This window comes from Erythrolamprus reginae (assembly GCF_031021105.1).
Source record: "Erythrolamprus reginae isolate rEryReg1 chromosome 13 unlocalized genomic scaffold, rEryReg1.hap1 SUPER_13_unloc_2, whole genome shotgun sequence".
NCBI classification, from domain to species: Eukaryota; Metazoa; Chordata; class Lepidosauria; order Squamata; family Dipsadidae; genus Erythrolamprus; species Erythrolamprus reginae.
In genome coordinates this window covers 261,580-275,329 of record NW_027248446.1, presented here as the reverse complement: position 1 = coordinate 275,329, position 13,750 = coordinate 261,580, and the positions used below count along the sequence as shown (strand labels likewise).

At 41.9% G+C, this 13,750-nt stretch overlaps 1 protein-coding gene across 1 annotated transcript in view; it reads left to right on the top strand.

Moving 5' to 3' along the window:
• Positions 1 to 13,166, top strand: part of LOC139155167 (vomeronasal type-2 receptor 26-like) — a 29,305-nt gene extending 16,139 nt beyond the window's left edge. The window contains exons 5-9 of the mRNA XM_070730251.1: positions 134 to 410; positions 3,688 to 4,482; positions 7,807 to 8,019; positions 8,149 to 8,275; positions 12,256 to 13,166. Coding sequence (XP_070586352.1) covers positions 134 to 410; positions 3,688 to 4,482; positions 7,807 to 8,019; positions 8,149 to 8,275; positions 12,256 to 13,166 — 2,323 coding nt within the window. The remainder of the gene's footprint in view (positions 1 to 133; positions 411 to 3,687; positions 4,483 to 7,806; positions 8,020 to 8,148; positions 8,276 to 12,255) is intronic.
• Positions 13,167 to 13,750: the final 584 nt, after the last annotated feature.

The window sequence follows — 13,750 nt, the reverse complement described above, 5'->3', positions numbered from 1 at the left end:
TAACTGATCATTGCTTTTGGTTCAATGCTGGCTTAAGGCTCAGTAGGCTTGTGGAGGATTAGATATTAAAAGAAGTATTTGCTCTTGCTATCGATTATAATCACACTTTTTTTTACAACAGGGATTTTGATAGTTTTTATGATCCCTTGCTATTAATTTTCAACATTCAACTGATCAACAAGAATTCCCAGCTCCTGCACAACCTCACACTTGGCTACAATATCCATGACAACTATCTGAGCACTTTTCACACTTCAGATGCCTTGCTGGACATTCTCTCCACTGGAGAAGCCAATGTCCCCAACTACGGCTGTGGAAGGAAGGACAACCTTCTGGCTCTTCTTGATGGAGCTAGAAGGGAAATCTCCATCCAGATGTCAACATTAGGAGGCACCTACAAAGTCCCACAGGTTTGTGTGTGTTTTTCTTCATCTGGTAAAGTGAGTGGTTGGTGAGCAATAGATTCAATCATGTCTTCTCCATGAAATTCAGGAGCTGCCTCTCTCCATACTCTCCATATTAGCCAAAATCTCAATATTTTATCCCATGTTCATGTTGAGATTAATCATAAAAGGTATGAAATGCAAGCCGTACAGTCCCTGGAGAAGACATTCTACCAACTATTTAATTCATCAAAATTCATCCCTGGTTGTTGGGGCTTCTATTGGCATCTTCATATTCACATACAAATAAGACTCACCATATCCCCTTGGATTGAAGTTGGCAATGGCAGCATTTTATCTATCTAAAATGAGGAATAAAAAGGACTCTAGCAATTATAGACCAAAAGGACTAGCAGATATTGTTTGTTTGTTTGTTTGTTTGTTTGTTTGTTTGTTTGTTTGTTTATTAGATTTCTATGCTGCCCTCCTCCTTGGACTCAGGGTAGCTCACAGCAAATTGTGGCTAAAATTTATGCCATGATCCTCTTTGTTAAACTCAAGAGAAATGCATTTGTTGCAGAAGAACCAGAATGTTACAGGTAGAGTTGAAAGCTACATAGATTTTATAACAAATAATGCATGTTATTAATTGTTGTGGTTCTGCCTGAGGCTGCTCAGGGACCATTTGTGTCTCTGCTGGCTCCATGCCCGGAGGAGGATGACAGCGAAGAGGAGGGGACTGAACAGTCGGACGGGGGAGGGAAAAGTCAGGAATGGGATGAAGGAGAACAGCATGAGAGCCCCGGGGTGGGCTCTCCCCAGCCAGTAGCTTGGAGTCATTAGGCGATGAAGCACAAGCCGTCATTGACATGCGACAGAGACGTTCAGATCAGAGAAAGGAGCAATTAAAGAAGTATTATCAGCACTGAATTAGGAACAGCTGGGCTTGGGTGTGGTCCTCCTTAGCAGGGTTTAAAAGGCAGGCAAGCCCTTATCAGTTGGAGCTATGGTGTCCTGCTTTGTTCTCGGCGTCTATGTTCCTGGCTTGTGGCTCAGCAGTTTGGAAGACCCGTGGGAGGTGTAGGTCTGCTATCTACAGCCTCGTCTTGGCAGCAAGAATTGTGTATTGCTGCATGGACTTTTGCCTTTGTGGATATATCTGAAGATACAGCATTTTCCTGTTTGTAAGGACATTTTCTGTTACCTGTGTTTTTCTTGAATTTTATAAACTGCCTTTATTTTACCGGTGTGTTTCGCTTCTCTTTTTGGGTTGGTATTGGCTTCCGGAGTGACCCAGACAGAACATTAATCATTTATTGGCTGAAATAGCTGCCAGGTGTGGCCAGGGTTTTAGTGGTTGTTCCTTGTTTGCTTTTAATAAGAGAGTTGCCTGTTCCCTTGCATCAGCTTCCTTATTGACAGGATGAAACAGTTACTGGGAGGGGCAGTTGTATGAGAGGGAAAGTTACTAGCCACAACAAATTCCTTTCTTGGAGTCCAAGGTCATCCTTTCTTCTGCACCATTGGATGTAAGGAGGAGGTCGGTGGAATCCCTGCAACCAAACTGGTCCTTGTGATGAACTTGTGGGGGTGGGGCGAGGGGTGAACCTTAACCTGGGTGGGTATTGGAAGGAAGTTAGTATCGTGATGGCTACAGTGTAACTAACATGGCTCTGTTAATAAATCGAACCTTGGATGAGAGAATTGGGCTGGAATCTGATTTATTTCTCAGATGCTATTTGGGGAACTGACACCAAGGAGAAAAGCAACTTAGAACTAAGGAGAGCTTTAGAACAATTAATCGGTGGGATAACTTGTCTCCAGAAGTTGTGAGTGCTCCAACCCTGGAGCATTTAAAAAAAAACACTGGAGATTTTAAAAAAGAGACTAGACAGCTACTTGTCTGGAATACTATATTATTTATTTATTTGTTTATTTATTTATTTATTTATTTAGTTAGTTAGTTAGTTAGTTAGTTAGTTAGTTAGTTAGTTAGTTAGTTAGCTAGTTAGTTAGTTAGTTAGTTGGAAAAGATACAGTCTTTGGAAAATGACATGGTAGCCACTGTTGGTCAGCCAATAGAATGTGTAACACCTTTCCTTACCTGGGGTTGTTTTCTCTGAGACTGAATCTGGGACCCTCATCATCAAAGGAGCTCAGTTAGAGAAAGGGTCTGAGTGAAAGTGGTGCATGAAAACCTCATAGTTCTCCAGATTCCTGAGCCCCAATTATCAAAGTATAAGAGGCCAAGATTTCCCCCATGTTCTTACATCCATCTGATGTTTGGGGCTTCAGAGAGAAATCTCTAGCAGAACCAACCCAATCACAGCCTCTGAGGAGCATCTTGGGGTGAGTAAAAGGACTCCAGCTGCTGCCCTGACAGTTGTATTGGGAATTTACACAATTTCTGCTTTGTCTAAATTCAGAAAACATGGATATTTGCATAAAAATTAATCTATGGAAACTGACAGTCTCCAAAAAGAGACAAAAGTTCAATTGAAGAGAAATCTTAGATTATATAACTGACAAATTGTATTAGGAACTGAGGTCTGCCTGTTCTTGTATAACTGGAGAAGAAGCTAAAAAGAATCCTCCAGAAAACGTCTGGGATACAGAAACAGAAAAAGATGCACCAATCCTCAAAAATTATAATAGGCCCTTTATTGGAGTATTTCAATGTGTTAATCTAATTATGGTAAATTGTAGAGATGATACGGTAATATTATTCACATTGTTTACAGTTTTTAAATTTATTATTTTTCATTTTTATTATACAATCTTGCTAATATTCTGTCTTTAATATTCTAAACACTGTCTAACTACAAATTGTTCTAATACATTCATGAGAAGCAAGCCGGATTTATTAAAATCTAATATTTTGGATTGGATCAGACCCAAATACAGTAGTCCCTCGCTATATCGCGCTTCATCTACCGCGGCTTCACTTCATCGTGGGTTTTCAAGAAATATTTCTTAGGATATATGAGAGAGCGAGAGATTATGTATACATATGAGAGAGAAAGAGAATATTGTTGCTTTATTGTTTTTTATTATTTTTATTAGTTTTAAGTTATATTATATATGTACTACTGTGATATGTATTTTGTAAGAGTGTGGGAAGGGTTTATAAACACTTAAAACAATGAAAACTTACCAAACAATTACAATATAAATACTTAAATAAGTACTATCAGTCGATAAATTCCACATCGCGGATTTCACCTATCGCGGCCGGGTCTGGAACGTTACACCAGCGATAGGTGAGGTCTTACTGTATAACATAGCATTTTCATTGCTTTTTCAGGTCAGTTATTTACGTGCTCCAGAGGCTCTGAGTGATAAAAGCAAATTCCCCTTTTCCCACCAGATGCTCCCCAAAGAAGGATTCCAGTACCCAGCCATTGTCCAACTGCTCCTCCATTTCAGATGGACCTTGATTGGCCTCTTTGCTGCAGACACAGAGCAGGGGGAGAATTTCATGAGGACTTTCCCTCCTATGCTTGTCAGGAATGGAATTTGTGTGGTTCTATCACAACAATTCTCAACAACTGAACCTACAGCCTCCCTCAGGGATGCCCTCTCTAAGTGGAGACAAGTCAATGTCTTTGTTCACTTCATGGAACTTTATTCCCTTTGGGACAGAATTTTTCCTTTCCATTTAACATTCAGGCGATTGCCGAGATTCATTGAAGAGAAAGTCTGGATCCTCACAACTTTTGCAATGTATATAATATACAAGCACGGTCTTCTCAAATACATCCACAGCATTTTGATGTTTGCTTATTTGCTCAAAAGAAGGCCAAATGATGAAGCTTTTGAACCCGATTTCTTTCTGGAAGAAAAGTTTCAAGATTATTATTTTTTCTGTTCTCTTTCAAAGAACATCTTTTCTGTGAAAGGTCGCAGAAGATGTACCCAGAAAGCCCCACTGGAGACCCAGGAGAAATGGAACAAAACATGGTTCAGAAATGAATATGACTATTACAGCCTCACGAAGACTCTGGCCCATGTCTTGAATGCTGCCTATTCCCCCAGATTGAGGAGGAGAAGGAAGGAGGGAGAAAAGAGGTCGGGGTCTCCAGGGCTGCAGCCATGGCAGGTAGGGGGTCCTGATATGGGTCCATGAATCTTAGATCCTTTGGAGAAGGAATCCAGAAGAGAAGGGGAACCACCTCAACAGATCTGCCCGATTTAATTACTCAGGGAATAATGGTTCCAAAGCCAGGAAGGGGTTCCTAATTTTTTTAATACCACTCGGTGGTCGTGGCTTATTTTGTGGATGTGGCTTGATGATCATGTGACTGGGTGTGAGTGGTTTACCAGGCGTATGACTGGATGGGGGTGGCTTGGCAATGGTGACTGGGGGGAGTGGCTTCATGGTCATGTGATTCAGCAGGTGAAGCTTGGTGGTCATGTGACTGGGTGGATGCGGCCAGCTCAATGTCACTCATGTCAAGGGGTGCCCCACCTGGCCCCTCCCCTCCCAGCCATTCCTTGTCACACTCAGCCTCAATGAATCTGCAGGTCTGCAACAATGAGTGTGAGAGGCAACAGGCTCTTAAGGGGCTGCCAGAAAGAAGGGGGGGGCAATGTATATTCCAAAGCACCAGAAGGCAAAACAAGAAGCAATGGATGGAAACTGAGGAAAGAGAGAAGCCACCTAAAACTAAGGAAACATTTCCTGACAGTGAAAACCAATAGAGGCGCAGAAATATTTCGGTCATAATTTCACACATAAAATAGCCATTCGTGGAATACAATCTGCATATTGTTCAGAACAGTCATTAGTGTGATGGCTGTTGTGGCTGATTATGGAATGGAATAGCATATTAAGCTGGACTTATGCAATCTGATGTACAGAAAAAACACACATTGAATGCACGTAAATCTCTGAAAAATATATGGTAGCCCTGGGCAAGAGAAAGGCAGTAAAATCATTCTATGTGTAAAATAATATAAAATATTAGCACATGATAAATTAAAAATAATGGCAGTTTTTCTGTTTCTCTCTCTCCTCTTCTTTTCATTCTTCCTCTTTCTCACCTATTCCTTCCTTCTTTTTCCTCCCTCCCTCCTTCCTTTCCTCCTTTCTCCCTCCTTTCCTTCATCCTACCCAGCCATTCACCCAACCTTCCTGCTCCTTCCTTCCTTCCTTCATTCTTTTTTCTTTTTATTTTCTCTCCCCCTCTTTCCTTCCTTCCTTCTTTCTCCCCTTTCCTGCTACTGACCCAACCATCCTTTTTTTCCTCCCTAAGTTCCTCCCCCCTCCCTCCATCCCCTCCCTCCTTCCTCCTTTCCTTCCTTCCTTCGTTCTTTTTTCTTTCTTTTATTTTATCTCCCCCTTTCCTTCCTTCCTTCATTTCTTTTTCCCCCTCCTTCCCTCCTATTGACCCAACCTTCCTTCTTTCCTTGCTAACTTCCTCCCTTCCTCTTTCCTTCCTTTATTTATTATTTTATTATTTTTTATTTATTCAATTTTTATGCCGCCCTTCTCCTTAGATTCAGGGCGGCTTACAACATGTTAGCAATAGCACTTTTTAACAAAGCCAGCATATTGCCCCCACAATCCGGGTCCTCACTTTACCCACCTCGGAAGGATGGAAGGCTGAGTCAACCTTCCTTTGTTCCTTCCTTCCCCTCTCTCCCTCCATCTCTTTCTTTCTTGCTTTTTCTTTCTCCCCCCCCTCTTTCTTTCTTGCTTTTTCTTTCGTTCCCTCCCTCCCACCCAACCTTCCTTCCTTCCTTCTCCTCTCTTCCTCCATCACTTTCTTTCTTTCTTTTTCTTTCTTTCTTTTTCTTTCTTTCTGTCTGTCTGTCTATCATTCTTTCTTTCCCTCCCTCCATCCCTCCCTCCTTCCTCCCTTTTGTTTCTTTGTTTCTTTTTTTCTCAGCTCTCTCTTTTTTTCATATCCCACCCAACCTTCCTTCTCCCTCCCTCACTCCTTCCTTCCTTCCCCTCCCTCCCTGCTTTCTTCCTCTTTTTTGTTTCTTTTTCTTTCTTTCTCCCCGCTCTCCCTCCATTTCAAGGCAGTTAATTTATTCATAGCCGACAAACTATATTCTGTATGTATCGCATGTTTTTGCTGAATTTTTTAAATTAAGGGAGACTAGGATAGCGCTATTTCGGCCTCGTTCTGGCATCATCAGCTAGCCATACCCTTACTGGGATTTGATTCGACAGAAAAAACATATAACCCCTCCCTGGTACAAAGCTGAAGGGATCAGATCCTGTGGCCTAGAGGTTAATTCTCTGCCTTACAAGGCGGAAGCCCCAGGATCAAATCCCATATTGGGCAAACTAATAGGAGAATAAATGCACATGTTGCAGAACCTAAGAATGCATTAAGAAAAGAAGAAAAAACTTCCTCCCTTTTCCAACACTTCAAAACTACAGGACATGAAATTGATTTTGACAGAACTAAATTAATTTCCAAAACAGAACACTACAACAAAAGAATAATCATGGAAGCCATTGAGATAGAAAAACATCCCCACAATATGAGCAAGCATGATGATACCTCCCACCTACCAGACATCTGAAAACCAGCCCTCATTGACAAATGTATCCCAGCCATACAAACTGAAATTAGACTCAGAACAACACAGGACACTACTACCAATCACCTCCACCAGACCCAAACCCACACCAGCCTGAAGACCAAATACAACCACCACCCAGAAGCCAAACTACAGCAGTGCTCCCAACTGTTGTAGCCCCCTCTGACTTGCACACAAAACAAACTGACAAACACCATAAACACATGACTAAACCACAAACTCACAGCCAAACAAAAATTGTTACACCCCAGACACACATTACAAAACAGCTAAGTAGCCTGCAAGCTCCAACTAGTCAGGGCATCACCCCCAATCCACAAACATTAACTAATCAGCATACATCAATTACATCAACGACCCCAGGTGTTACCCCACTGACTCACCAGGAAGTTTCAACACAGCTTGCAGCTGCTGAGCAAGCACACCACACCCACTCACCAGTATTTATAGAGGGAAGGCAGTTCAGGTCTCGCTGTGTTCACCCTAGAACAAGGACAGAAGCACCGGCCTGAAGATGACGAGTGGGACCTCATCGAAACGTCGCCAGAAATCTCTGAATCCTACATGGAAAGAAACCCGAATATGCCAACACATTCATATATGTGTGTGTGTATGTATGTATGCGCTCCCACCACCAGACTCTGGAATGTTCTTTATAATTGACCAATTGTGTTTATTATATTTTCTGTATATTTTATCAGTATATGATTGACTATTTTTTCTCAAACTTTTTCATTCATTTTTGAAGATTGTGGCAGTATTATTTAACCATATTTGGAGATTAGACAATTGTAGAAGAAAGACTGAATGCGGGATAAGAAACAATGTTTTCTGTATTTCAAATTCCTGGATGTTCTCATTCTAGTTTCATCCCTTTCTGGAGAAGAATGAATTTTGGAATATTTCACAACAAAAACTGTACTTGGACCAAAATGGAGAGATAAAAGCAGATCTACGCATTAACAGCTTCTTGGTTCTCCCTAAAAAGGATGTCAAGGAAGAGACTCTGGCGTATTTTGAAAGACAGAGACTTTCCATCAACCAAGATGCTCTTTCAGGGCTAAAGTTGCTTAATAAGGTGAGATAAATTTTGCTGTCTTTTCTCTGTTTTCCAAAGCCTGAGGTCCCATTTCAAGTGGGGAAAGCCTAGAGTCTCCAGGGTGGTTGGCCTTCCATGCCAAAAACTGAATGAATTTTTTCTGCTTAGCCCCTGCCTAAGTCCAAATGTGTGGAAAGTTGTCATCCTGGATTTGTCAAGAGGGCTCGAGAAGGAGAGCCATTTTGCTGCTACGACTGTGTTCCTTGTCCGGAGGGGACCTTCTCCACTCAGGAAGGTGGGTGACACTGAGGAAAATGGGAGGCTTTGTGGAACTGGATCCACCCTGAACATTTAAATAAAAGTACAGATTAAAAGACAGATTGAAGCAAACCTGTTTTTTATTTTTAACCTGCATAATTTCTTATCTAAAATGAAGTAAATCAAAAAGACTTTGAAGGAGGGTTGTGAAGAGATGGGAGGAGTGATGGCAGACTGGGCAAGCTTTACTAACAGCAGAGGAAATATCACTTATGTGTTTTAATTTGGATAAGTGCTGTTATGTTCACCTTTCTAGGAACATCTGAGATCTTTGAAACTTGATGAATTCTTTCAGGTCCACCTTCTGAAAGACCTGGCAATTCACTGTATATTGGCCTCCCCTTGAGGATCACTGAGAAGGTCCATTATGTGGTGTTGTGGATAGTTTTGGGGGGAGCTCCTTACTCAAATATTCTGCCAGTCGTATCAATGAATTTATCAATCAAAATAAAGCTGGGAGGGACCTTGGAGGTCTTCTAGTCCAGCCCCCTGCTCAAACAGGAGAACCTATACCAAGTGATGGTGAACTTTTTGGCATCGAGTGCCCAAACCAGAATATGCAGATACACATGCTGGAGCATCAGAAACTCAACGACATAGAAACATAGAAACATAGAAGACTGACGGCAGAAAAAGACCTCTTGGTCCATCTAGTCTGCCCTTTTACTATTTCCTGTATTTTATCTTAGGATGGATATATGTTTATCCCAGGCATGTTTAAATTCAGTTACTGTGGATTTCCCAACCACGTCTGCTGGAAGTTTGTTCCAAGGATCTACTACTCTTTCAGTAAAATAATATTTTCTCATGTTGCCTTTGATCTTTCCCCCAACTAACTTCAGATTGTGTCCCCTTGTTCTTGTGTTCACTTTCCTGTTAAAAACACTTCCCTCCTGAACCCTATTTAACCCTTTAACATATTTAAATGTTTCGATCATGTCTCCCCTTTTCCTTCTGTCTTCCAGACTATACAGATTGAGTTCATTCAGTCTTTCCTGATACGTTTTATACTTAAGACCTTCCACCATTCTTGTAGCCCGTCTTTGGACCCGTTCAATTTTGTCAATATCTTTTTGTAGGTGAGGTCTCCAGAACTGAACACAGTACTCCAAATGTGGTCTCACCAGCGCTCTATATAAGGGGATCACAATCTCCCTCTTCCTGCTTGTTATACCCCTAGCTATGCAGCCAAGCATCCTACTTGCCTTTCCTACCGCCCGACCACACTGTTCACCCATTTTGAGACTGTCAGAAATCACTACCCCTAAATCCTTCTCTTCTGAAGTTTTTGCTAACACAGAACTGCCAATGCAATACTCAGATTTAGGATTCCTTTTCCCCAAGTGCATTATTTTACATTTGGAAACATTAAACTGCAGTTTCCATTGCTTTGACCATTTATCTAGTAACGCTAAATCATTTACCATATTACAGACCCCTCCTGGAATATCAACCCTATTGCACACTTTAGAGTCATCGGCAAATAGGCAAACCTTTCCTACCAAACCTTCCCCTATGTCACTCACAAACATATTAAAAAGAATAGGACCCAGAACAGACCCTTGTGGCACACCGCTTGTAACCTGACTCTGCTCAGAATACTCACCATTAACAATAACTCTCTGATGTCTATGCTTCAGCCAGCTTGAAATCCACTGAACTATCCAGGGATTAAGTCCAATCTTCACTAATTTATCTATCAGCTCTTTATGTGGAACCGTATCAAAGGCTTTGCTGAAGTCCAGATAGGCAATATCCACGGCACCACCTTGATCCAACACCTTTGTGACATAGTCAAAGAACTCAATGAGATTAGTCTGACACGATTTGCCTTCAGTAAAGCCATGCTGATTTGGGTCCAATAAGTTATTGTTTTTTAGATGCTGATTTATCCTCTTTTTGAGTAGAGTCTCCATCATTTTAACTACAACTGATGTCAAGCTAACTGGCCTGTAGTTACCAGCTTCTTCTCTACTGCCCTTCTTGTGGATAGGCACAACACTGGCCATTCTCCAATCCTCAGGAACATCTCCTGTTAACAGGGATTTGTTAAACAAATCAGTCAGGGGGGTAGCAATGACAGATCTGAGTTCTTTAAGAACTCTGGGGTGGATGCCATCTGGACCCATTGCCTTATTTATCTTTAATCTTTCAAGTTCTTCTAAGACATCGGCTTCTAAGATCACTGGAGCTGAATCCGTACAGCTGGAAGCAATGCTATATCCCTGTATAGTATTATTATTATTTTGTAAGGTGTCTTTTGAGAAAACTGAAGAGAAGTAGCTATTGAAATGGTCAGCGATCTCCTTATTCCCATCAATGTATGTATTATTCCTGGTACTAAGCTTTGTGGTGCTGCAGTTTTTCTTCTTCCTATCACTAATATATCTGAAGAAGGTTTTATCCCCCTTCTTTACAGATTTTGCTATTTCTTCCTCTTTTGAGGCTTTAGCAGCATATATTATCTGTTTCGCCTCCTTCTGTCTCATTTTATACACCTCTCTATCAGCTATACTTCCAGACTCTTTATACCTCCTATAGGCAGCCTTTTTTTCATTGACTATAGTCCTTACATCATTGCTAAACCATAGCGGTTTCTTCTTCCTTTTACCTTTAGTTACTTGCTTTACATAAAGTCTTGTGGCTTTTAAGATGGCCTTTTTTAATACAGTCCACTGGGTGCTTGCTCCTGCCATTTTATCCCTCCCCTTTAATTCATTATTTAAATATTCCCCCATTGCATTAAAATTTGTTTTTCTGAAATCCAATACTTTGGTTGCAGTATAGGATTGCTCACCATCAGTTTTTACATCAAACCACAAACATAGATGGTCACTGCAACCTAAATTTTCTCCCACCTTGACCTCTGAAACCCGATTCCCATTTGTAAAAACTAAATCTAGAATATTCTCCCCTCTAGTTGGTGTCTTAACTAGCTGTGCCATAGCTGCTCCTGTAAAGGCCTCTACTATATTCTTACTTTTGCATGTAAGGGCACTGGGGATATTCCAGTCAACATCAGGCATGTTGAAATCACCCATAACCACAATATCTCCCTTTACTGCCATTAGGGTAATCTCATCCACCATCTTGTTGTCATGTTCCTCAGATTGCCCTGGAGGCCTATAGATCACCCCAATTCTAATGACAGAACCGTCTTTATTTTGCATGCAAATCCAGAGGGTCTCCAGATCTTTACATGTATTTTGAATTGTGTGCACATGCCTGTTTTGGCCATTTTTCAGGCCATTTTGCAGGTTGTTTTTGGTCCAAAAATGGCCTGAAAACTGACTTTCTTTTGGCTGTTTCCTAGGTCAATTTTCAGGCTGTTTTCAGACTTTTCCCCAGTGCTTCAGTGTTTTCAAAGACTGACATGTGCACTGGAAATCAGAACATCAGCTGGCAATGGCACGTGTGCCCACAGTGAGGGCTCTTCATGCCACCTCTGGCACCCATGCCATAGTTTGCCATCACGGACCTATACCATTTCAGACAAGTGATTGCCCACTCTCTTTTTAAAACCTCCAATCTTGAAGAACACAAATCCCCTGAAGGCCAGCTGTTCTACTGGTTAATTACTCTCACTGTTAGGAAGTTTCTCCTTAATTCCATATTGCTTCCAGATGTTACAGTATACTGTAGGCATCTTCCAAGTCCCTTTAACTGCCATGGGGCAGGACTCAAGATATTTACCTACAAAGATGTTTTGATTCATTATTAACCTCTATTAATGTAGGTTCCTATGAAAATTCTACACATTACACAGAAAATAATTAACATCCTATGACTCCCCTCACCTTTATATACCTAGCTACATTTTTAAAAATATCCTTCTTATATCTCTTTAATGGAATTGTTTAGATATATGTCATGGAAAATGTTCCTGGAATTAGGTGTTGTCCAAAAATGTTATTTCTTGCAAATAATATTAAAGAAATATTACCTTTTATTTTTCAGATACTGAAAAATGCACCAAGTGTCCAGATGATAAATATCCCAATGAGCACAGAATCCAATGTATCCCCAAAGTTATAACGTTTCTGTCTTATGAAGAAGATCTGGGCATCATCCTGGTCTCTTTTGCCCTACTTTTCTTCCTAAGCACAGGTCTTGTTTTCACCATCTTCATTAAATACCTAGAAACTCCCATTGTCAAAGCCAACAACCGGGACCTCTCCTACATCCTCCTGGTCTCCCTCCTGCTTTGCTTCTTGTCTTCTTCTCTCTTCATTGGTCAACCAAGAAAAGCCACCTGCCTTCTCCGACAAACAGTTTTCAGCCTCATCTTCTCAGTTGCCATTTCTTCTCTCTTGGCCAAAACCATCACAGTGGTACTGGCTTTTCTGGCCACAAAACCAGGAAACCGAGTGAAGAGATGGTTGGGAAAGAGCTTGGCCAACTCCATCATCCTGTCTTGTTCTGCTGTCCAACTTGTCATCTGCTCCATCTGGTTGGGAGTTTCTCCCCCCTTCCCTTACTCTGACCTTCACTCCCAGCATGGAGAGATCATCCTGCAATGCAACGAAGGGGCTGTTGTCATCTTCTATGCCACCCTCAGCTACATGGGCTTCCTTGCTGCCATCTGCTTCACGGTGGCTTTCCTGGCCAGGAATCTGCCTGGGACCTTCAACGAAGCCAAGCTGATCACCTTCAGCATGCTGGTCTTCTGCAGTGTCTGGGTGACTTTTGTGCCCACCTACCTGAGCACCAAAGGGAAATACATGGTGGCTGTTCAGATCTTCTCCATTCTGGCCTCCAGTGCTGGTTTGCTAGGTTGCATTTTCATCCCCAAGTGCTACATTATCCTTCTGAGGCCAGACCTGAACACAAAGGAGCATCTCACAGCCAGAACAAATATAAAAACATGATATTCTCCAATGCACTTGCAAGGAGAGTCCAGGATGGGTTATTCTCAGCCTGATTGGCTGGGACTGAGTTTAATTTAAATATTTAAATATTAGTCAGGCACCGCCCCTCTTAGCCCTCCAGTCTAAAAAAACTCAGTCGCAGAATGGGACTTAGAGTTTTTCTTCTCCTGTTAATTGTTTTAACAGGGGTATTTACATTTGGTTTTTTCTTTGTGCATATTAAATGTGTTTGTTGTATTAATTTTCTCTCTTTTTCTGTTACTTTTCAGGCACCGGGGGAGGCTTCGTTCTTCGGAAGCAGCGTGGGTTAATACCCTCCGCGGGGTTAACCCACTTGGCTGCAGCTCCTCTGAGCGATGGCCCTACGCAGGGGGCCTGAGAGGAGCGCCCGGGTTGCTGGCCTCCGCGGCAGCGCCCGGTGGATTTGGCGGTCGGCTGCCGCCATGGGGGGCCTGCCCTCCATAGCGAATATGCCGCAAGAAGAGGAAACACGAAGCCCGGGAAGATCCCCCCCACGGAGAGCCCCTCTGACTTCCCTCACCTCTCGTCGCTGCCGAGCTCGTAGCAATTACCTCACGGACAGC